This window comes from Protomyctophum parallelum (genome assembly GCF_964188405.1).
Source record: "Protomyctophum parallelum genome assembly, chromosome: 17".
Lineage (NCBI taxonomy): Eukaryota > Metazoa > Chordata > Actinopteri > Myctophiformes > Myctophidae > Protomyctophum > Protomyctophum parallelum.
The window spans coordinates 18,229,041-18,252,515 of NC_139719.1; the positions used below are offsets into that span (position 1 = coordinate 18,229,041).

Here is a 23,475-nt window from a genome sequence, read left to right on the forward strand (position 1 = left end):
TCATGGATCCTTGAATTGAACAGGTTCTACAAATGCCTTCTAAAATCCTGACTGTTTTAAGAAAAACCCTATGTTTCTGTGTCAGTGGTACTCAACTATTTCATAGTGCGGCACTCGGTTCTGAGCTTGTAGATCTGCTATTTTTCAATAGCTAAAGTATAACATAATGCTTAAAAAAAAACGCAAAGGGGTTCCCGCCTGGACTGGGTTAAAACAAGCTAACAAATTACTGACGACATCCACATTTACAACTTAGATCAGTTATGATGACTTATAATATATATTTGCTCTGGTCTAATTGTTTTTCTCCCTTTTTCTTTTTTCCCTTTCTTTTCTGTCCCGTCCGTCCCTCCAGGTTGTGTTGTTGAGGGCTGTGTTGAGGCCCGTCCTCGTCCTCCAGCCCTCTGCCGCCACCCAGCGGGCAGCCAGGGAAGTGTCCATGCGCATAGACGCTGTTCTGCAACCGAAGGGGCTTAGGGACAGCATGGCCAGCATGGGCTGGGAGAACTCCATCTGCCTGGAGGACGTGGAGGAGGAGGAGGACGAAGAAGAGTACGAGGAGGACAACGACGAGAGTGTGATGGAGGCAACTATTCTTGAACAAGAGGAGACGACGACGGCCATGGAGGTACTTTTAGTTTTTAACCAATTTCGACCCGACACTAGATTCTACAAATGTCTTCTAAATCCTGAAAGTTTAAAAAAAAAACCTGTTTCTATGTCAGTGGTGCTCAACAATTTCATGTCAAGGAGCCCCAGAATTATCTGTATTTGGCCACCGACCCCCCATCTGAAAACGTGTTGTTCCAGGGACCCCCCCTCCCCCAGAAGCTAAGATTTGAGTTAAAAACATTCGCTCTGAAAGCATATATATTCAAAGATTTGCGCCATATTTTCACAAATGGCAGATCTACAAGCTCGTAGCCCAGCACTTGGTGCTGCACTATGAGCTTGTAGATCTGCTATTTTTCAATAGATAAAACATAACATAATGCTTAAAACACACAGGGGTTCCCGCCCAGAATGGGTTGATGATTAATAATGGGTTTGCAACACTTAATATAATTAATCCATTATAACCAACTAGGCCAGGGGTTCCCAAACTGTGGTGCGTGCACCCCTTGTGGTGCGCGAACGCCCCCTCTACTGCCTCTAGGGCCCTCAAACTGGGAACCTTGCAATTTCACCTCCGGCTGACTCTACTGGCCACTCTACCCCTGATCCACTGCCGCCCCCCCTAATACTTAATACCTGTCAGTTAATGTGTTTAAGATTGATCAGGATAATCAAACTATATTTTGGGCATGCCATTACAGCAGTGTTTTTGTCGACTAAAACTAAGACGAAAAATGTTCGTCGACTACCTTTTTCCACTGACAAAAACGAATAAACTAAGCTATGATGACTAAAACTAAGACTAAATATACTGACCATTTCGTCGACAAATAAAAACTAGACTAAAATGTTAGGAAGGGAATAGTGGACAAGAGATCCAGTATAAGTCATTTTACACTTGGTTGCATGCTGAAAATGGCTGATCTAAAAGCTCACAACACGTCGCGATCACCTATTTTCAGCAATTGTAAGAACACTCATTACGACGGCATCAAGGCCTACCAAAACACATTTTAGTCGACTAAATCACCTGTAGATTTAGTCGACTAAAACTAAAATGGAAATTTGCTGCCAAAAACAACACTGCATTACAGGTGAAGTTTCTAAAATGGTTCAATGTAGGAATCGGCCTTAGGGTTAAGGTTAACAGATTTAATGTCAGCTTGTTGACATGGTTACTGTGTGTCCAGGTCCAGGTCCAGCAGACGGACACCTTGGCTCTGGAAATGAGGATCAGAGAGGAGGTCGCTGCAGAGTTCGAGGAGCTCATGAACCAAAGGGAGAACGACTACAAGTAAACAAACGTGTACCCCAATGAGACATGGGATGTGACTAGAAAGATGGGATACATGCACAGTAAAAGTCTTGAGTGTTAATTTAATAAACACTTATTTTAACCCCTACCCACCCTGACAAACATTTGGTAGGAGTCGAGGCTTTTCATTTAGTTTGACTACTCGGTTCCACAGATAAATATTGTGAAAATGGCTGATCCACAAGCTTACAACGCCTCGCAACCATTTTTGCCCCTTTTCTGATTATTGACATTTTGTCTACTTTTGAAGCTGTATACTTTTTTAGGTATTTATTTAAAAGGTCTTGAAGTACTTAATTCGTCACTTGACTCACTTCACTGTTGTCCACTTTTTTTGTACATAAACAAAGGAACAAATGTGTGTTGTGTTGCAGGGAGCGCCTGCAGCTGGAGCTCCAGATCGCTGAGGACAGGTCAGATAAGCGGCTGGAGATCTTTCAAAACCTCGTCCGTGATACCAAGGTAACGACCACCACCGGGGTCTGTGATGTCAGAGGCGTTGCTGAACAGTGTTTACTGTTTAATACTATGACACAAGTGTTCTACTTTTTTTTTCACAGACAAACTAAGCTATGATGACTAAGACTAAATATATTGACAATTTCGTCAAAAAAAAAGAAAACTAGTTCATATATATATATATTTTTTTCAGAGCCAAAGTTTTTAACTCAAATCTTTGCTTCTGGGGGGGTTCCTGGAACTACATATTTTCAGATTGGGGGGGGTCGGCGGCCAATTACATATAACCCTTGACATGAAAATGTTTGAGAACCACTGACGTAGAAAGAACGTTTTTCAAGAACTGTCAGGATTTAGAAGACATTTGTAGAATCTGTTCTCAGGTCAAAATAGGTTGACATGACTTAACGGTTTTGTTTCCAGGAGGATGCGAATCTGGAGAATAGCCGCCTTTCCCAATGTCACACCACAGGTACGTACAGTACACACACCCCTATTGAGGTTGCTGTTGGACAAATGAGCAGTTTTTACAAATGCCTCTCTATCCCCCTCGTGTCATTCACACTGAGCACTACAACTAATAACTATGACTATATTGTTCAGTATTGTGTTTTTTATAGTTGGTGTGAACTCTGCCATCCACTTGATTTTAAAACTAGTTTTAGTACTTTAGTGTGAATGGCCCTTTACTGTGTTTAATCTTTACTATGTCATACATTTGTTAAATGTCTGCGTTTTTATGGTTTGGTCCATAGAGTTGGATGAGCTCAGGACACAGATGAAGAGTCTGTCTGAACAGGTCGACGCACAAAACGCAGGTAGGACTCACTCACTCTTCAAGGTAGGGTATGTTAAATTGCTCTATGCTGAGTAGTACTCTTTGCTATAAAATGTTTGTTCAGTAACGGGAGTCTCTCCTGCTCGTTAATACATTTTCAGGCCAGGATACCAATTTGATCCAATCAGCTATGCTATACATGCATTTGAAAGTGATACAAATTAATGAGCAAACAAAACTGGAAGACTATAAAATTTAAAGGGCGACTATGTTTTCTTCAACCATGGTTCATGTTTTAGGTTATTAGAGAAAGTAAAAGATGAGTGTTTATTTGCTGCTTTCTTTTGTCTTAACGATTTTAGTAATTTGACAGGGGGTGGGGGCATTTGAACAAGTGGCTAAACGGCGATTTCTTATTTGCTATAGTCCTACTAGACCCCAGGAAATTACATCTGGCCACAAGATCACAGGATCTATTGAATGTGAAGGGGAAGGTGACAAACTGACATTGAGTCTGTGATATGGCAGCCCCCTAGTAGTCAGTAGTTCGATCAGACACATGGAAAACTACTACTGTGGCCAGAGTTAATGTCCAGGGGTATAGTGGAACTATGGTAAATAATAAAATAAATAAATCGCCATAACATTTTGTAAAAGACATATTTAGCCACTTGTTCGAATGCCGCTGCCCCCTGTCAAAAATGGCTACAATCGTTAAGACAAAAGAGAGCTGCTAATCTTCTTCTTTTTTTTTATTTTTTTTTCTTTTTTTTTTACATTCATCAACAACCTAGAACTTTAATCTTAGATTGCTGAAATTTGGCAACCCACCTGAAATGTATTTTCTGTTCAGGAGCTGGGGAAATGCCTAGTAATTGAACAAACTAATAATTATCACTATAGTTCGAACTTTTTTTTAACAATCTAAATGATCACATACCCTACCTTAAACATAAGGTAGGGTCCCTACTTTGGTTTATTTTACTGGTCCATTTGCTTCCATTTTTTCACTCTTTGAAATTAATAACGTGTGAGAACCACATATAATAGAACATGTGTCTTATCCTGTGTTTATAATTATTTTTTTCAGACCTGGAGGTCATGCGACTGGAGAAACGGGTTATTTTGCAGGTATTTTTACTTTTCTCTACTTGTCACTAACAATAATTTATCTTTTATAATACCGAAAATATAATGTGGAAAAAATAATGTATTTTATTTATGGATTTATTGACATACTTAAACAGTATTTGTATAAAACGGTACCAGAATCTAACCTGTGTTTTCGTGTTTGTGGTCTTTTAGACCGTGGAACAGAAGAGACTGAAGGTGTCTGACTTGATGAACATGTGTCTGGACAAAGATCGGAGAATAGACACACTCCAGGAAGCCTTGGATAATGCCACAAACGAGGTTCGTGCATCTAATGTAATCTCATCGAATACTCTGCCCTTATTTACTCTGGTAGAGCAAATAAGATTTTTGTGAAACTTGGAAGGAATACTGCCCTAAGATGATTTAACTTTCAAGCTTCCATAACTGGTCATATCTCGGGAACAAACGGGTGTTGATGCAGACAGGGTTTGCACATCTTGGTCACGGTAAACGGTGCATTTATATGGCGCCTTTATCCAAGGTGCTTTACATGGTGCATTACATTCACGCACGCGTTCATACACCGATGGCAGCGGAAACCATGCAAGGCACCAAACCTGCACATCGGGAGCAATTAGGGGTTCAGTGTCTTGCTCAACGACACTTTGACCCCTAACTCTGGGGGATCCCGGGTTTGAACTGGCAACCTTGCGGTTACCATCCGGCCACTGTACCCCTGAGCCACTGCTGCCCATGGCTTTTTCTTCTAACATTGTCCCTTTCACACGTTCAGCTCTCTTTCCGTCTCTTTCAGATTCACTCCATGCAACAGCAGTTGCTGGAGTTGAACAGCTGCCTGCACCTGACTGAGGCCGAGAGGGGAGCTTCACTGATCAGTGACGGAGGATCGGCAGAGAGGAGGAGGAGGAGCAGCAGCAAGGACCAAGGAGGACCAACGGGAGGCGAGAAGGAGGGAGGCAGAAAACGGCACGCAGAGGAACCCGTAGGAGGACCAGCCCGGAAGAGAGGTAGAGACGGAGGGAGGAGAAAGTGGAGAAAGTGATGGCGATGAGTCACTTGGAAGAAGACTTAAACTGCATGACAATCGTTCAAATTACTACTTCTGTACTTCTCAAACTCTAATCGGACACTCTGAGAGTGTACAAATGGACCCTTATGCCCCTCCCCCTTCAAGGAACCCAGAGCGTCCCTGGATCAAATTATACATTTTTAATTTGTTTTTCTAGACGGAGGGGTTTTATAAAATAGTTTTTTCTAGACCGAGAGGGTTTTTATAAAATCTTCCAAACTGATGTAATAAACTAACCAGTGTGGGTTTGAGTGAGAGTGGCCTGCAGTTATGTTTGTGGGGTGAGCATAGGGGTTGTGCTCCTTGTGGCACTGCTTGCGTTGTGGGTGTACATGTGAGTGTATGTTATCTGATTTTGCACCTTATTTTGTGCTACGTACTTTATTTTATTTGCTGTATTTTATTGACTACTATGCACTTTTTAAGAGAAATAAAGTGATTCTATACACATCCATTGATGTATTGATAATTGGTTTTATGGTGTTCAGAAGCACTGCTGATGGGTGCTTTCTGCTTGGTTATTTAACTTCAACATCAGCTGTCTGAGCTGACAATTCTTGGGTCTGCATAACTGAACTGAAGTACCACATATACACCAGCTCAGTGGCTCTTGTGGTTAGTGGCCGCCCTGAGACTGGGAGGTCGGGGTTCGATCCCCGGCCGGGTCATACCAAAGACCGGGACCCAGTGCCTCCCTGCTTGACACTCGGCATCAAGGGTTGGATTGGGGGTAATGTGTAATGTCCCTGCGACATACCCATGCGTCATGTCCAGGGGGTGTACTTGTACATCAAGCTGCCTCACGCTACAGAAACAGGAGATGGGCTCCTGCCCCTATGGGCCTCATGGCTCGGCAAGGCCACTTACTACCACATATACATATCGGTAGTGTAGCTATGCCTCAAATAGGCTGCCCGGTTCCTTTTGAACGACCTGACCAGGGTCTGACACCATTTTGCGTATTAAACGTGGGCTGTGCTTTAAAGCCGTCTACAGACTAGGCTGCCTGTCTAAAGGTGTAATGGCAGTTTATTCCAAGCCGTCAGCCCTAGAAGCAGAGGCGAAGTCTATGGACTTAATGTTTAGAGCACTTAATGATGTAAATGAAGGGTATGCATAAAGTGAGTGGCAATTCGAGTGGTGAAGTGTCTGTGGAAAAGTGAGTTTAACGTTGTTTAATGCAATCGGCTAGGACTTTTCTGTTTGGATTTATGGGCTGTAAATGCCATCTTGCTTTATGTAGCATGAGACATGTCAAACTAGGGGGTTTTCATGATGCTGAATCCATTCCAAGCATTGGTTTTGCACAAAATGCACTCCTTAGGCTAAAATGGCCATCACAAATGTGATGTCAGCACATTTGGTAGCTATGGCTGTTTATATATATTTTTTTGTACAAAACTAATGCTAATGGAATGGATTTAGCATCATGAAAACCCCCTAGTTTGACATGTCGCATGCTACATAAAGCATGATGAAATTTAGATTTTAATGGTATGGTCACATATTATGTAAATTGCTCAACATATGCAAGTTAGCATCCGGCAGTTTCTACATGCTGGGGACCCATACTCAACATTTCTAACATAAGACTTTGGTGAACTCAACATGTTCACAATGGGGCTCTAGAGGGCTGGCAACTAGACTATAGGTGTAACCGCTTAACTTATGATGCAAGGAAGCTCAGAAGGAAAGGTGCGCCATGCCACTTTCATGGGAGCCAAATCTCGCACCGGAAGTTCATGGCAGTGAAACATTATTTATTTATGAACAATTGAGACCTTGTCATATTATCGGTTCAGGAATATAAGAGGTTGTTTTCTAATCACTTGCTTTTCAATGTACACAGTATATACTTTTATGAGGATCTAAACAGCAGGTATCGTTTCTGTCGGAGGTATCGCGATATTTGGCTGACAGACAGGAAATGGCACACTGTCTCGCGATACTTGGCAAGTTGGCACGTTCAGAAACTATGGCACCCTTTTTGCTCTTTAGATGCCTCTGTAGAATTGGTGTACACATCGAAAAGCAACACAATGACAGACAATGTGTTGTCTTCTGTCATTTTGCAGAAGCGATTTAATTTACAAAAGGTCTGTCATTCAGAAATGGCGTTTGTTCATGAGCTGGTCAATGAGCTTTCATTGACTCCGTGGCAGTGCATTCTGCCAAACTTCCTGTTTGGCTCCCATGAGTGTCATGGCGTAGCCCGGTCACGTGACCATGTCCCTTCCTTCTGTAACCTTCCTTGGTATGATTATTCTATTGAATGACAGCCAATTCTATGGACTTAAGTTTTCTTAAATATATTTTGTTGGTGTTTTTTTTGCCTTTATTGATAGGGTACAGTAATTAGACAGGAAAGGGGAGAGAGATGGGGAGTGACAAGCAGGCAGTCGTAGAGCGTCGCAATCCCACCAGGCCGGGAAGAGAATTCCCCATTCATTTTTTTTTTTTTTTTCTCCCATAAACGTTTCAAAAAGTATTTATTTAAAGACCTAAGCCTCGGACGACGCCAACTCTTGTGACGACAAATGACAAACGTTTTGGGCCGATCAAATAATTAGAGAAAAAGGGCAGGGTACAACACTTTTTTTTTTTTTTTTTTTTTTCTAATTATTTGATCGGCCCAAAACATTGTGTTTATTGTCATGATTTGTCACAAGAAGAGTTGGCTTTGTCCGATGGTTAAATGTCTTTAAATACTTTTTGAAACGTCTATGGGAGAAAATTAATGGGGAATTCTCTTCTGGGACTGTAGTCATGAAAGGGGACTGCGACGCTCTAGGTGCCAGACTAGCCCTCCAAGCAGAACCCAAATGCTACTGAAGTTTCTGACATTTGTTCGACCCAGTGCATTGGGTCCTGTTCCACGTCGTCCATGCCACCTGATTAAAACATTTACTGGCTCATGTTTACATGTTAAAACGCCTCCCCGCGCTCTTTGACGATATTCTTCAGTATGAGGCTTTCTGAATATGTAAAGTATAAGTACACATACATACCTTTGCGAATATCTCCTGTGGCGCGGAAGCCGTTAAGTATTTTTAATATATGTTTGCCCGATTTGGAAGCTTGGATTCTTCTTTTCCTTCCTTGTTTATTGACACCTCATTGTACCGCCTATCTGGCTAGCTAGTGGCGCTATAGCTATGACACAGCAGATCAGAGGCAGGGACGTAGCCTCACAAGCCAACCGCACACCGGGAGGCGGTACAATAAACGCTAAACAAACAAGAAGAAATAAAGCGACCAAATCGGTCAAACAAAGATTAAAAATACTTAACGGCTTCCGCGCCACAGGAGATATTCGCAGCTGGATGTATAGCTACTTAAAGTTACCGAATTCAGAATAACTCAAGGAAAATAATGGCGTCACATGCCGCGGGTCCTATTTTAGAGAGAATCTCCATATCCGCATATAGGAATTTCCATACGAAAGTACAGTAGCGAGCAGGGACCCAACGTAAAACTCAACAAAATATCAGAAAAGTTTTACGTAGGGTCCCGAAAGGGGCTAGTGCCAGACCATTGAGAGCTTTATAGTACAATTGGTACATTTAAAATCAATCCTAAAAAAACTACTGGGTGTCTTTTGGGCTTAATTTTAACCACTTAAACTTGCATTATGTCGTGGCTGAGGTGTGTTTATTTTATTATATATATCCTTTATTTGCCCAGGGTAGTTGAGCACAAGTGCTCATTTTCAGCAACGCCCTTCACATAGAAACACACAGACACACAAGCATTAAAACCTGGGAGCTGACCAGTACAACAGTCTTATACTGTTGGCCACTAAGCAGCTCCAGTGGGAGCAGGTGGGGGTTCAGTGCCTTGCTCAAGCCAAGGGCACTTCAGAAGTGTTGGGTGAGTGATGACAATCACTTCCCCACCCAGAGTTTTCCTGCCCGTCTGGGGAATCGAACTGGCAACAAGGGCACTCTAACTCTTAGGCCACCGCTGCCCCTGTACTCAGTCCATTTCTCCCTCTGCACACAATCTCTATAGCCAAATACCTATATGACACCCGTCAATCAGATTTTATTGTCACTTCCACAATATACACTGGCCACACAGGGGAGCAAAATACCGTTCTCCACAACTCATGATGTTAAAAACGGTAAAAAGATTAGACAACATTGGCAGGAGAAAGTGCTGGTGCATTCAAAGTGCAATATAGATATAGCTATTTGTCTCTCAGGATGGCCTTGGGGGCAATATGTGGCGAGCATTCAGTGTCCTGATGTTTTGGGGGAAGAAACTGGCAAAAATAAGGGATGCTAGTGTTAACTTCAGGTGGTCAAGTGTGCACAAGTTGTGTTTCACTCTTTCCTCGTTTGTTTTTGAGTGGTGCAACCACTCCCTTACGTAGCTGTGTGTGGGTGGCTATCTGGGTGGGTATGAGCACGAAAACAGCATGGTTGTTTTTCACCACCTGTGCTCAACCTAACACACACAAACACACACGCACGTATTAACTGTATATGTGATGCTCACACGGAGCTCACTTCACACGGGTGTGATTTTTCAATTTAAGGTTAACTTGCAGGTATTTCTGGACCGTGTTCTGTTGGAATCTCTCTCAGTCCTCCCCTCTTGGGGCTGCTGCTATCGATTATTTGATTAGCCATAATTCTATTGATTACCGTTTCAATTAGTTGAATAATAGAGAAGCATAATTCTTGAATGTTTTTTAAATGTTTTTGAAACAAATCTGTTTAACCACTTGACGATTATTTTATACTTTGTCGCACAGCGGTGTCCACACGTCACATTGCCCCCCCCCCCCCCCCCCCCAAAAAAATAGCGCTGCATTAGTAATCGATTATTTAGATTCAATGATGGATAAGCTGTTGCTCTCTTATCTCACACCCTCTCCCGTCCACCCCTCTTGTTCCAGTCCTGCTGGAGGACGAGATCTGGAGGCTTCAGGAGGAGAACGAAGGCAAAGAGCAGACTATCGCCCAGCTGACGGAGGAGGCCAGGGTGAATGGCGAGAGGGAGCAGGAGGAGAGGAGCGCCCGGGAGGAGGAGGATATGAGAGCCAGGGAGGAGGAGAGGAGAGCCAGGGAGGAGGAGGTGGTGGAGCTGAAGAAGGAGAGATCGTCGCTGGAGCGAAGGGTGGAGGACCTGACGGGTAGGGCGCAATGTTTTCCCTCTAGTCCGTCTCTCTTTCCCTTTTTGTCTTTTGGGGGGCTGCAACTATCGTTGCTGTCGGGCAGAAACCTCTTCTAACTTTGTGGGGGTTTTTTTTTACACAGTCACGTGTCACGCAAAAGTAGCAGATCCACAAGCTCGCTTTGAGCTTGTAGATCTCCTACTTTTGAATTTTAATCCTGAAAAGTCTTTTTAGGAGGTTTTCCACCTAGAGCTCTTCACGGGTCCAAAAAAATGTTTCCAAAATCCGAAATTAATTTGTGAATTTTTTCCCATTCCGACCCGTTCCGAAATCATTTTCAAATGGGAAAACCAAACCCGAATGGATCCGTGACTATTTCGTCCGATTCTGACCTCTTCCGAGATTTCTTTCAAATGGTGGCACCGCGCCCGACCGAGATCCGATTATTATCGTCATAAATGTGGACTTTATGAAATAATATAGCTGACGTATTGGCCATGCAATTACCATTTTATGATTAAAGAAAGAGAGAGAGGTTCCCTGCAGGCTGCAGCAGAGGGTGAGAGGGCATTTTTAATCGCGCTTTTCCACCACAGAACCTTCTTCTCACTGGACGAATTTCAGGCGTACCGATCACGGTGCACGCTTCCTTCGCCCAATGGATGTGAAATTTATATTCATTTCTCAGGTCAAATATTGATACGCGTATCATTATTTGTATTACTATAAAATTGCGATTTAATTAATTACAATGCCTCGAATCAGATACATTTTCTTAATAGAGTCCCAGCCCTACTTTTCTATATATATTTCTTAAAATGTTCCAACAAATTGATTAATCACTTAAGCCATGTTTTCAGCGTTGTCGCTAAACAATGTAACAATGTCAAATTGTGAATATCTACAAGCTCGCAAGAGATGAGAGAAGAGGTAGATTGTTTTTTACATGAAAAAGGAAGTTCATACCTACGATGACATGCCCAAAATGGGGGTTGATTATTCGATTATTTTAACATTGATTTTTTTGGTTAAACCAATTGGTTAACCCCTAGTACAATTGGTACCCCTAGTGTCTTTCTATCGTCTTTTCCCTTCTGTCTTTCCGTTTGCTCATCCAGCAAAGGTTTGCATAGAAAGTCACTTTGTTGTTTTTCTCTCCATGTGTCTGTCCACGTGTCTGTCCGTCCGTCTGCGTGTCTCCTAGCTGACATAACGGAGCACAGTTCGGACTATGAGAATTTGATGTTGGCGCTGGAGAGCGAGCAGAGAGAGACCAGCCGACTGAACAAAGAGAACAAGGCTCTGGTCAACGGAATCTTTCAACTCCAGTCTACTGAACAATCACATAAAGACCAGGTAATGCTACTAGGAAGCAGGGGAGCAAAGACATTTACTCAAGTACTATTTTGAGGCACATTTTACTTGAGTGATGGGGGCTGGAAAAGTGATGCATGCGCAGACTCTCTATAGTGTGGTATTGCTACTTCTACCTAAAACTTCTTCCACCACTGCTATTAATACTACATTTGTGACTAAATTTACTGAGGGACTGCCATTGGACTTTCTAGAATTTTCGTTTTTTCATGTCATGTGAAAGCAGGAAATCATAGCTTCAAACTGACATATTGGTTGTTCAGTTTGGCCCACAATTTTGGAGATATGGCTTATAGAGTAATATGTCTTGCAGAGAAACAGCGAGTTGAGAAAACAGGCTTGAAAGGTTCACTTCTGTAACATTACACCTAGCTACATGTTTAAGCATGTATTTCATATATGTACTTATTTCAGACAAATTAGTATGTGAAGAGTCTGCCTGTGCTATTAACTCATTTTGGGGGAGAAAAAGTTTTTCTCCTCTGGTGAAAAGCTGGAATTTGCGAGATTGTAGGCTCTCATTAAAATCTGGTCACATATAGTAAATACTGAACAAACACATAATGGAAGGTAATAATACTTAAGTTTACGTTATGTAAGGTGAGGTTTCTGACCAGTTTGTTTTTACTGCTGTTCCAGGTGAGCCGTTTACAGAGCCAACTGGCAGAGCAGACCGACAGGGCTGCCGACCTATCGGAACAGCTAGACACCGCCAGGGCCCGCCTCCAGGACCTGGAGAGCCAATCAGACGAGAAGACGAGGACCATTGATAGTCTGAGGCAGGAAGTGGCGCGTCTGACCCAGGATGCAGATGGCCTCAGACAGGAAGTTAAGGTACAGTGTTGTTCGTTTCACAGGTGTATGATTCTATTGCGATTAGGGATGGGTATCGTTAGGATTTTTTCGAGATTTATTTAAATATATTTTATTTTATTTATATTTTATTTTATTTTATTTTAAATATAATATATCTATTCTGTATTTACCCAGGGCAATAGTGTTGTAGGCTACTTCTCTTACTACTAAAATAAAAGCATGTCTGAGATCTGAGAGCAACACACACACACACACACAAATTAGCATCGATAATGGGGGGGGGCATCTCCAGCCGATAGGTGAGAACGGCTTTGCCGACGTGCGAATGGTGGGATCATTGAAAACAAAGGCGGCTTGCAGAAATGTGCATGCTGCCAGAGTAGGCTATCATTTGTTTTTTTTCTTGTTTTTTCGCCACCTCTCTTCGACAGTTCGACTGCAAGCTCTAAAGTTAATTAATTTAGAGTCTAAACTAATTGAGCCTCTGGAGTCTGGACCCTACGCCGTGATCACACACACAGACACACACACACACACACGCATCCGAGGTGGGTTGATGTTGATTCAATGCTGTGCAGCGCACATGCATGATCATGCAGTGAGGCAACTCAGGCAGCAGAGCACAAGACTCCTGTCCCCTCTCTTAAAAGTTGCCTCCCATAAACTTCACTTGAAAATTACGTTTAAGAAACTTTAATAATGATGTTGCTTCAATGCTTCTCTGCACCGCGCGTCTCTCTGTCTCTACACTCCTCGACAACTCCATGCAGAGAAATAGCCCCGCCTCTGCAAGCCACAAGCCCACAACGCGTCGCTGATGCAACGCGGTGTAGGCTTGTAGATCAGCTCTGTTCCCTGCGCTTCTATTAAAAGGGTAGAAAATAAATAAATAGCGTGTGACCGCGTGTCTGTGAGAACCGATAGAGAGAACCGAAATTGAATTATTGTAATGGGTACCCGGTACCCAGGCACGTTCGGTTCGGTACATACTTGGTCCCGAGTTTCGGGACCCACCCCTAATTGCGATTGATTTGAGTGTAATTTCTCGTAGGCTATTTTTTTTTTAGAAGGATGCATCTGCGCAGCCTTTAGCTTTTAAGCACTTTAACCATTATTTTAAACTTTAGCTGTTGAAGAATAGCAGATCTACAAGCTCATAGCGCTGCACTACAAGCTGGTAGATCTGCTATTTCTTTTTAAATTGTGAAATATTTGCTTCTGGGGGGTCCCTAGTCCCCAGACGTTTTATTTCCTGGAATAGGGGGACCCTGGTACAACATAGTTTCAGATGGGGTCGGTGCCCAATTAGATCCTTGACATGAAATGTCACTGATTGACTCATTGATTGTCTGTTGTGTTGATCGCTGTGTTTCAGGATTCTGTGGATGCGGAGCAGAGGAGCAGTGCGTTCAGATCTGCCATAGAGCGACTGCAGACGGAATGCAAGGGGGCGCTAGAGAGATCTGCACAGAAGAGCCAAGAAATTGAAGAGCTACAGAACCGCGTCGCACAGCTCTCCACACAGCTGACCGACCGGTAGGAACCAATAGATTGCACGTAGTACTCGCTAGCTAGTGGAAGCTCGGGATCGAACAGGGGCGGGAAGCAGTGTTGTTTTTGACAGCACATTTTTGTTTTAGTTGAATAACTTTCATTTAGTTTTAGTCACATTTTTGTCACCTGGAATGTTCTAGTGTTAGTCCAGTTTTTGTCAACTAAATATCATAAGATTTTAGTCTATAAAGTTTTTAGGACTATAATCTACAATTGATTTAGTCGATTAAAATGTGTTTTGAAGGCCTTGATATCGTTGTAATGGCAGATTTTACACTTTTGTTGCATGCTGAATATAGCAGATCTACAAGCAATGCAACCTAGAATAAAACTGGATCTCTTGTCCACTAGTCCCTTCCTAACATTTTTGTCAATTCGAAATTGTCAATATATTTAGTCATAGTTTTAGTCATCATAGATTTGTTTTTATTTAGTTTTAGTCAGTGAAAAAGGCTCGTCAACGAACATTTTTCGTCTTAGTTTTAGTCGACGAAAACACTGGCGGGAAGCAAGTGTCCGTTCTTCTTCCTGAGTCAATGTTGCCATTTTCATTTATCCATTTCCCGTCGGTTGCGGGCTGCCTCTGTCTGCCTTTTCTGAACATCTCTGTCCGAGCAGGACTCTAGTAGATTGCAACCACACAAGTGACGGTTAAAACTCGACCTGGCCCGGGCCGGCCTAGCGGTCCAGGCACCTACGCTGCTGATGCAGCCTAACGGCGTGTCGCGGGTTCGACTCCCGGTCACGGCGACCGTTGCACTTCCCAGCTCTCTTCCCCCATTTCCTGTCGGCTTACTGTAAATCAAAATAAAGGCATACAAAGTGCATGATGATGATTATAATGTATTAGTTAGGCAGGTCTTCCTGCTGCTTGTTCGTCAGTGCGCGTGTTCATTGACGTGCATCACAATCCTGTTCAGGATTCTTGTTGGATTCTTTTTTTTTTAAACATATGTTTATTGATTTTTCTTTACAACAAAGTAATTTCAAAACAATTGTTTACATATATCCCCCCCACATCCCATGGCAGCACAAATACAATCAGGCAATGTTCATAAATACAAAGAAAGATTATTATTTTTTTTAAGAAGAAAACAAAACCCACATTACATACAGTTAAAACAAACAAATACGGATTCTTGTTTTAGACCTGAGACAGTTTTCTGAAAAACCCATGTTTCTATGTCCGTCGTTCTCAACCTTTTTCATGTCAAGGACCCCCAGAATTATATGTAATTGGCCGCCGACCCCCATCTGAAAATATATTGTTCCAGGGACCCTTCCAGAAGCAATTTTTTTTGTTTAAAACGTTGGCTCTGAAAGAATATATATTCAATGCAATCCCAATGCATTTTTCCCATAGGCATTTCTTAAAGTATTTATTTAAAGACGGTTACACCGCGGACAAAGCCAACTCGGATCGTGACAAATCATGACAATGAACACAATGTTTTGGGCCGATCAAATAATTTATAAGAAGAAAAACAAAACAAATAGTGTTGTCTCCTGCCTTTATTTTCTTCTTTCTAATGATTTAATCGGCCCAAAATATTGTGTTCATTGTCATGATTTGTCACGATCCGAGTTGGCTTTGTCCGCGGCGTAACCGTCTTTAAATAAATACTTTAAGAAATGCCTATGAGGAAAATGAATGGCGATTTCTTTTCCGGGTCTCTCGAGGGGGCGGTACTGCAACGCTCTATAACATAATGCTTGAAACACCAAAGGGGGTTCATGCCCAATATGGGTTAAAACTCTTTCGCCCTTTCCTCTTTTTTCCCCCCTCTCCAGTGAGACTGTGTCTCTCCAGTTGAGAGAGGAGCTCTCCAGTCATAAAGCAGATTCGTGCACTCAGCTCGAGGCCTTGCAGTCGGAGACGAGCCTCCTGACGCAGCAAACGAAAAGCGTCCTGACGCAGGTGAAGGCCTCGGAGGAGGAGAACTGCGCCAGGGCGACCGTGCTGGAACAGCGGCTGTCTGAGAGTGAGGCCCAGTGTGCAGCTCTGCGAGAGAGGCTCGAAGAGATGGTGAGGGCAGAGGAAGAGATGAAGACGGTGTATGAGAGCGCATCAGAAGGTAACGCATTAACAGCAGTTCTGCCCCTCATCTACAAGATAAAAATGCCTCCGAGGCTCTGATGTGAGCTTGTACATCTGGTATTCTTTTTTACAGTTTTGCCTCTGAATGGGTTTGATAAAGTTAAAAATAATTTTGTCCATTCGTCTGTCTGAGCAATGTACAATTTGTCCACCCTAGGGTGCTGAAAATGCTAAAATAGGCTACTATAGACCCGCTCTAGGCCCCAAATGACAGACTCAACTATACAAACCTGTAGGACCTAGAGTTTTAGTCTAGAGTCTAGGTTTTCTTTGACGTGTGTGGACTAGAATAGACGATGATGCGTTATAGAAATCGGCCAAAATTCAAGACTGTCTATAACTTTAATATTGATGGAAATGTTGATAACAAAGCAGCCTCTCTCGCTCTCTCTCACACACACTCACACACACACACACACACACACACTCAGAAGTGGCCCGTATGAAGGCCTCCTCCCAGTCCCAGGAGGAGGAGAAAGGCGTGCCGGTGGTGGAGGAGCTGAAGGAGGAGCTGCGGAGGCTGGATCAGAGGAGGAACCGGGAGTTGGAGGTGAAGATGAAGAGGGAGCTGGAGAGACTGCAGCAGCTGAACGGAGAGGACATTCTGTCACCACAACAACAACGCACACAGGTCAGACCACAGTTATGTGACCATACCATTAACAACCTAATATAAGGCCACATTTTCCAAATTCCATTATGCTTTAAAACCCATTTAGACCTGGGAACGATTCATGACAGTTTTCTGAAAAACTCATGTTTCTGTGTCGGTCGTTCTCAGAACATTTTCATGTCAAGGACCCCCAAGATTACATGTAATTGGCCGCTGACCCCCATCTGAAAATATGATGTTTAAGGGGACACCCCAGAAGCAAAGATTTGAGTTAAAAACGTTCGCTTAGTCTGAAAGAATATATATTCAAAGATTTGCACTACATTTTCACGATAAAAAAAAAATAGCAGACCTACAAGCTCGTAGTGCGACACTCGGTGCCGCGCTATGAGTTTGTAGATCTGCTATTTTTAAATAGCTAAAGTATAACATAATGCTTAAAACACCAAAGCGTTCCCGAACCCAAAATGGGTTAAGTAGCATGTGATATGTCACAAGAGAGGGTTTTCAAGATTCTGAATCCATTCCAAGCATTAGTTTTTGCACGAAAAACACTCCTTGGCCTAAATTCGGCCATAGCCACTTGCCCGAATATGATGACCCCATCAACTTTGGGATGACGGCTATGGAGCTGTCATGAATGGTTATTCATATCCGTGTTGGCCCCTGCACTATTAGTGGAAGTTAGTTGGTCTGTGCACCACCAGGGGTCACTAGAGCATCAGTAAACGGACTTGCTTTAATAGAAGGTTGATTATGTTTTAAGACTAACACGCTATTTGACCACTTGAAACGTATTGAGGAAAATATAACACGTTGAAACTGTGCGGATGTAGCTTTCTCCTCTCCAGCCCAACACACTGAGGAGAGGTACAAGAGGAGAGTACAGCTCCACCAAGAAAACAAGCAGAAAGAGGAGTACAAATATGCAGGTATACGATGGAGGGATGAGAGGCCGTATTCATTTTCAACCATCCAAAAATGTGCCTCTTACTGTGTGTGTGTGTGTGTGTGTGTGTGTGTGTGTGTCTCTCTCTCTCAGGACATGGAACAGATTGAAAATAAGCGACCCCGCCAGAGAGGATACGGCAGAGCTGTCGTCTTACAGGTGACTACAAAATATGATACCTGAGCACGTGAAAAAGCGATATAAAAATGCATAGAGCTAGATGTATAGAGCAGCTGCGGGAGTACAGGTATACAGCAGCTGCATGTCTCTCAGTACAGTGAGATTCTGTGATTATTTGCCATAATCGTATAAACAAAATGGTCGTTTTCAACCAGACTGAGCGTTGGGGGGGGGGGGGGGGGGGTTGCGTCGCGTCAGCTAGGTAGAGTAGTTTGGTAGAATAGTATCACTCTTTCGTCAGTGTGGTGAAACTTGAGATGCAACTGACTTCACTCTGTCTCTCTCTCTCTCACCTCTTCAGTCTCCTTTGTCATCAAGAAGAGATGGAGCTCTGCAAATGATAGGGGACATCATCCATAACTCTCCCACCATACTGGGCAGCAAAGGTGAGTGTCTTTGTGTTTTCCTCTACTTCCATTTTCAGTGACTGTACATACCAACAGTGATTCTCCACCTTTTGTACAATACAAACCGAAAAGAATGGGCCTTGGGTTATAAAGTATTTGATTACAAGTTGAAGGAGTTTTTTTTGGGAATATCAGTTCGCCTCAAGTGGGCCTTGTCTTCGCGTCTGTTCTCTCCAGCCAAGACCATCATGAGTATGATGAGTGGGCGATCTGCGGACATGGAGCAGCCAGTCGCCACAGAGGCCAAGCCCAAACGAGCCAGGAGGAAGTTGTACAAGAAGGACATCTCATCCCCGCTCATGGACATGTCTCCCATGACGGTCAGTTTGTTCAGTCGGTACATGTTGTGTGTGTGCTGTGTGTAGAGAAATCCGGAGGGCCGCCCTGGGTAGAAATCATAGCCGCGGTGTCACATTATGCGCAGCTTGACACTGCGGCATTGATTGACTACAGCTGGGTCTGAGTCCCCCAGACTCTGAGTTGGTGTTGGAAGTGTCCATGAGCAAGACACTGAACCCCTTTTGCTACCATTGAGAAGAGGCATCTTGCATCTCAGCATGTTGGGAGCTTGTAGATCTTCTACTTTCACACTATCTGACGCCGATTAAAAAACAACAATAATTATGTACACAGGTAGCTCAAGGGATAACAACATAATAGGTTACAACAGGTCTAAATGTTAATGTTAATGGTAAGGATGCTAGCGTATGAGTAACATTTAATCGCTTCAGCATGGAGTTCTCGGGATGATGAGACGCAGTAAATCCTGACTTGTGTTTGGTTTGTCCGTTTGGTATCTCCATTCTCCATACAGGCGAGTGTAGGAGAGCAGGACGAGAAGGAGAGCGACCACCACATCATCACCAGAAAGCTCCGCTCCAGGACCACCAGGAAATGATCGTTGGTAGACGGATCCGATCCGGGATCGATTGTACAAGTCTCTGGAACACTAGGGAAATGCCTCCCCCCACCCAGAAACACACGCACACACACACAGTTGTATATAAAGAATTTTATGAATATCTTTTATTGTTTTTAACCACTTGGACCCTAGCCGACGGGGCAAACGTTTCATTTTTTACACCCTTTTTAACCACATAGACCCTCGTTTGGCCAAAATACTGGTCTACGCGTGTAGCGCTGCAATCGTTTCTTTCCGTGATCCTAATTCTAAAATAAATATTTTAACCACAAAGCAACTATTCCTGTGTGACATACAAGCCATGCTTGGATTCGGTTTCCATTCTGTCTTTACATAGCTATGTAAATATGGCAATATTTTGACGTGTACCCAATATGTCAGGGAATTGTGATTTTTTTTTTAATACTGTATTGTCATTTTTGTTTATGACCTGCATTACGCTCTTAGACGAAACAATATGACATTTCCTTGCTGAGTCGCTACGGCTACATTGTCATCTGTGTAACAAAGATGACTGGTCAATTTGTTTCAAAATCTGAATAAAATCACACAGATGTATACTTGGCCTATTCTTTTTTTTTTAACTCTTTAGAAATCAGTCCCTATTTTGGGCATGTCATTAAATTGTCAAATGTTGGACACGTTTTGAAACTAGCAGATGCTCACAAGTTGCAAATGGGATAGTTTCTTTTTTTTTGTATTACTTTTTTTTTGTTGCCATTTTGCAATGGCCAGGGGCCCACAGCTAGAGGCTATGGCTTTTTAGGGGTCATGGCATGGTAATGTTTGGGAACCACTGTACTAGTGGGTTATGCTTGACCACATGTAACTTCACTGACTGTATTCTGCCCTCCAGAACCAGCCAGCTCCACATTAGTAGAGATGAATAGAAACTGTGATAAGAAAATAGTTTGTCTTCGATTTAAGACAGTGGGACAGGCTCCCTTCTCTAATGTTTGTTGTGAAACAGCGCCGCTGTGTGGTCATAGTTAACACTGCTGGTGAAAATGTCTGCTGTGACAGTGTGGTGTACTGTCCAGAGAGTGTCTACTCTACTGCAGACAGGTTTTCACTCCAACCAAGCATCATCTCAGCTGATTTAAAGCGGTTGTAAAAATGTAAAAATTGTAAATTTCTAATCACTGCTACTGTTCAATATCAGGGGTTTCTCCGGCTCTTTAGTAAACGGAAAATGCGGGTCGGGTCGGATACGAATTTGATCAAATCAGAAGCAAATGCACAAAGACTCAGCAAAGTCAGCATCAATGTTACAGTGCTTGATGGTGTGTTTGTCCTACAACAAAGTATCGATAAGGCTTTAGTTTAGAGTGTCTGTTACCACTTGTTCTGATGTGGTGGCATTACCGTGGCACTGACTGTACAGCATTGATAGATCATTGAAGATGGAATAAATGGCCCGGTGTAGACAGCTGCCTCGTGGGCTCTCTGGTGGAGCTGTTGCCCCCGCAGCCCGACTAGTCGACTACGGATAAGCGGTTGAAGATGGATGGATATGGATTGCATTGGAAGCAAGGTATACTCATGCTGCACTGAAATATCCAACATGACTGCTCACACTCATTTCTTCCGTGATGGCTAATAGCCAGTCAACTGTATGTGCAAGTGCAGTGCTTGTAGCATGGCCTTACTTACTTAATTTAATGTATACTGAAATTTAGAAATTAATCCATCGGCTGGAAACTATTAAATTACTGTGCTTAAAATGGTCTGACTGCACCTGACTGAGTATATTGAGTACATGTGATTTATGTGTGTGGATTGTACATTCAATGCATGGTGTCTGCTGGTTCTGGAAGAGGGGGGAGGGGGGCTCATGGACTCGGCAGTCTGCTCTGAGAGAAGAACCCATTCATCAGCTTCAAGTGTTTCAATTCCACTGTAGGCTACATAACAGCCTAGAGGGGAAAAAGGAAGGGGCCAATTAAATTATATACTGATCCTTTGGGAGACACCTAAGTCAGCGAAGTGTGGAAGTATAGATTACAAAGAAGCCTACAGAATTAATTGGCATTCAAAAACATCACAGGATATCTGATATTCCCAGAACATAATTATATGATATATGAAGGTACTGAATTACAATTAGGCCTACATTTCAACCTATGATGTATTGCATTGTAGCATACTTGCACGATGCTGGAATGGATACCGTAGAGGGGGATAAAAGGTGTATTTCTCAAAAGAAACAAAATAAGTATGATTTAATTAATAACCTGATACCACAAGGAATATCAAAATGCTGATATTTTTATGTAGCCTGTAGCTGTATGCCTTCACAGTAATCTATGATCTAAGACCACTGTAAATGATGTTGGCAACCCGAGAGTGCGTTGGTTATGATGACATGATTGCGTGGAAATTAATTGGACGTACTTACAGTTATAAGGGGGAGGGGGGGTTAACTTCCGCCAGGAATCGATCTATCAAGAGTTAAATCCCATAGCCTGGAAGGACGGTTGGTCTCACCATTGGTTGGTGGAGACTGTATTGTCTGGGCAAGATCAGAGGTAGCCAGTTTAACAAGATTAGATCTGGGATCCCAATCAGTTCAACAAATTCAAAACAATAATAAAACATAGACGTCTCGAGAGATTAGACAACATAAAACATTTAACAGATCAATGAGATCACCGAAGAGGTGGTTATTAATGACAAGCATTGCTTTTCTAGTCACAAAACTATTTTGTGCGAAGTTTGTTTTTAATTCACGGAATTAATTATCCTTTATTTCTGGTGTTTTATTTTCACCCTTTTCATTTGACCGTTCTAATTTTAAGGTAAAGCACGTATGAGCTGCATTCATGAAATGCTCTGAAACGCTTTATTATTTTTTCTAATAATGTGAAAACAACCTATTGTGTTTAATAAAAAAAACACGTTTCATTGACAACTGCCTATCCAATCAATCACAGCCGTCCGCCCGGGCTATGGGACAGTGTGTAGATTGAAGGGGGTGATATTCCGGTTTATTGTTTTTTTTATTTCCCTGTTTTGAAAAACCTGCCTGGCTGCTGCTCTCTCTCTCTCTCTCTCTCTCTCTCTCTCTCTCTCTCTCTCTCTCTCTCTCCTCTATCTCTCTTTCTCTCTCTCCTTTCTCCTCCTCTTTCTCTCTCTCTCTCCACTCTCCACCAGCAGCAATGGACGACGAGGAGCGCTCCGGCCGCTCTCCGGAGCAGAAGAGACCCTGTCACGAAACAACGAGCAACGGCCTGAGGAACGGCTTCCACGGGCCGCCGCCGCCTCAGACTCAGAGCTCCGCCGCCGGGGAGAGCAGCGGCGGCGGAGGCAGCCATAATGGCTCTTCCGTGGAGGACCTGGGGGAAGTTGCAGGAGGGCAGCAGGCTGCTTACAGCGTGCTGTCACCGGCCAAGAGATGCAGGATGCAGCGGAGGAGAATGGACTCTGGCAGGAGGAACAGACCGCGTGAGTACTGTCAACATTCATAGTCGTAAATAATAAGCCATGGTTATGGTTACAGCCAGCCAGGCATCATGCTTTGCGTGTCTTTGAGTGTAGTGTTATTATTATGTTAATAATAATAATAATAATAATAATACATATGATTGCATAAGTATGTTTTGTGATAATAATAAGCATAGTTATGATTGCAGAGAAGTATGTTTTGTATGTGTAATAGCATAATAATAATAATAATAACAAACCACCGTAATAATTATGATTGATGCAGAATTAATTATTGTTTGTGTGTGTGTGGGTGTGTGTGTGTGTGTGTGTGTGTGTGTGCGTGCGCTCGCTCGTGCGTGTGTGCGCGTGAGAGAGAGAGAGAGAGAGAGAGAGAGAGTGTTTAGTATAATGTATCAATCAATTGTCTGTCATTCTGTGGAACAGGGATTGTAATTAATTAGGTCCTACATAATGCATCTTCGTGAAATCTTCTGTTTATTTCTGAAGTAAATGAGAGCTGTGCAAGATAAGAGTCTCCCCAGTGCCATTACAACCATGTCACTATAGTGCCTTGATCCACCTGGATTCTAGATTCAAGAGGTTTATTGTCACAAGGATGTACTGTGCACTGTGACAAACATATCTAAAAACATTAAGAAAGG

The 23,475-nt window shown here is 42.8% G+C and overlaps 2 protein-coding genes across 2 annotated transcripts in view; both read left to right on the forward strand.

Moving 5' to 3' along the window:
* Positions 1 to 19,930, forward strand: part of kif20bb (kinesin family member 20Bb) — a 28,940-nt gene extending 9,010 nt beyond the window's left edge. Inside the window, exons 14-32 of the mRNA XM_083786989.1 lie at positions 382 to 628; positions 1,806 to 1,909; positions 2,305 to 2,392; positions 2,813 to 2,861; positions 3,145 to 3,207; positions 4,258 to 4,298; positions 4,473 to 4,580; positions 5,077 to 5,290; positions 10,256 to 10,492; positions 11,679 to 11,830; positions 12,488 to 12,682; positions 14,040 to 14,200; positions 16,010 to 16,293; positions 16,748 to 16,947; positions 17,766 to 17,861; positions 17,972 to 18,037; positions 18,360 to 18,444; positions 18,643 to 18,785; positions 19,280 to 19,930. Coding sequence (XP_083643115.1) covers positions 382 to 628; positions 1,806 to 1,909; positions 2,305 to 2,392; positions 2,813 to 2,861; positions 3,145 to 3,207; positions 4,258 to 4,298; positions 4,473 to 4,580; positions 5,077 to 5,290; positions 10,256 to 10,492; positions 11,679 to 11,830; positions 12,488 to 12,682; positions 14,040 to 14,200; positions 16,010 to 16,293; positions 16,748 to 16,947; positions 17,766 to 17,861; positions 17,972 to 18,037; positions 18,360 to 18,444; positions 18,643 to 18,785; positions 19,280 to 19,363 — 2,617 coding nt within the window. The 3' untranslated portion in view covers positions 19,364 to 19,930. The remainder of the gene's footprint in view (positions 1 to 381; positions 629 to 1,805; positions 1,910 to 2,304; positions 2,393 to 2,812; positions 2,862 to 3,144; positions 3,208 to 4,257; positions 4,299 to 4,472; positions 4,581 to 5,076; positions 5,291 to 10,255; positions 10,493 to 11,678; positions 11,831 to 12,487; positions 12,683 to 14,039; positions 14,201 to 16,009; positions 16,294 to 16,747; positions 16,948 to 17,765; positions 17,862 to 17,971; positions 18,038 to 18,359; positions 18,445 to 18,642; positions 18,786 to 19,279) is intronic.
* Positions 19,931 to 22,530: 2,600 nt separating this feature from the next.
* LOC310874319 (pantothenate kinase 1-like) overlaps positions 22,531 to 23,475 on the forward strand; it is a 26,859-nt gene continuing 25,914 nt past the window's right edge. Inside the window, exon 1 of the mRNA XM_083787080.1 lies at positions 22,531 to 22,831. Coding sequence (XP_083643206.1) covers positions 22,546 to 22,831 — 286 coding nt within the window. The 5' untranslated portion in view covers positions 22,531 to 22,545. The remainder of the gene's footprint in view (positions 22,832 to 23,475) is intronic.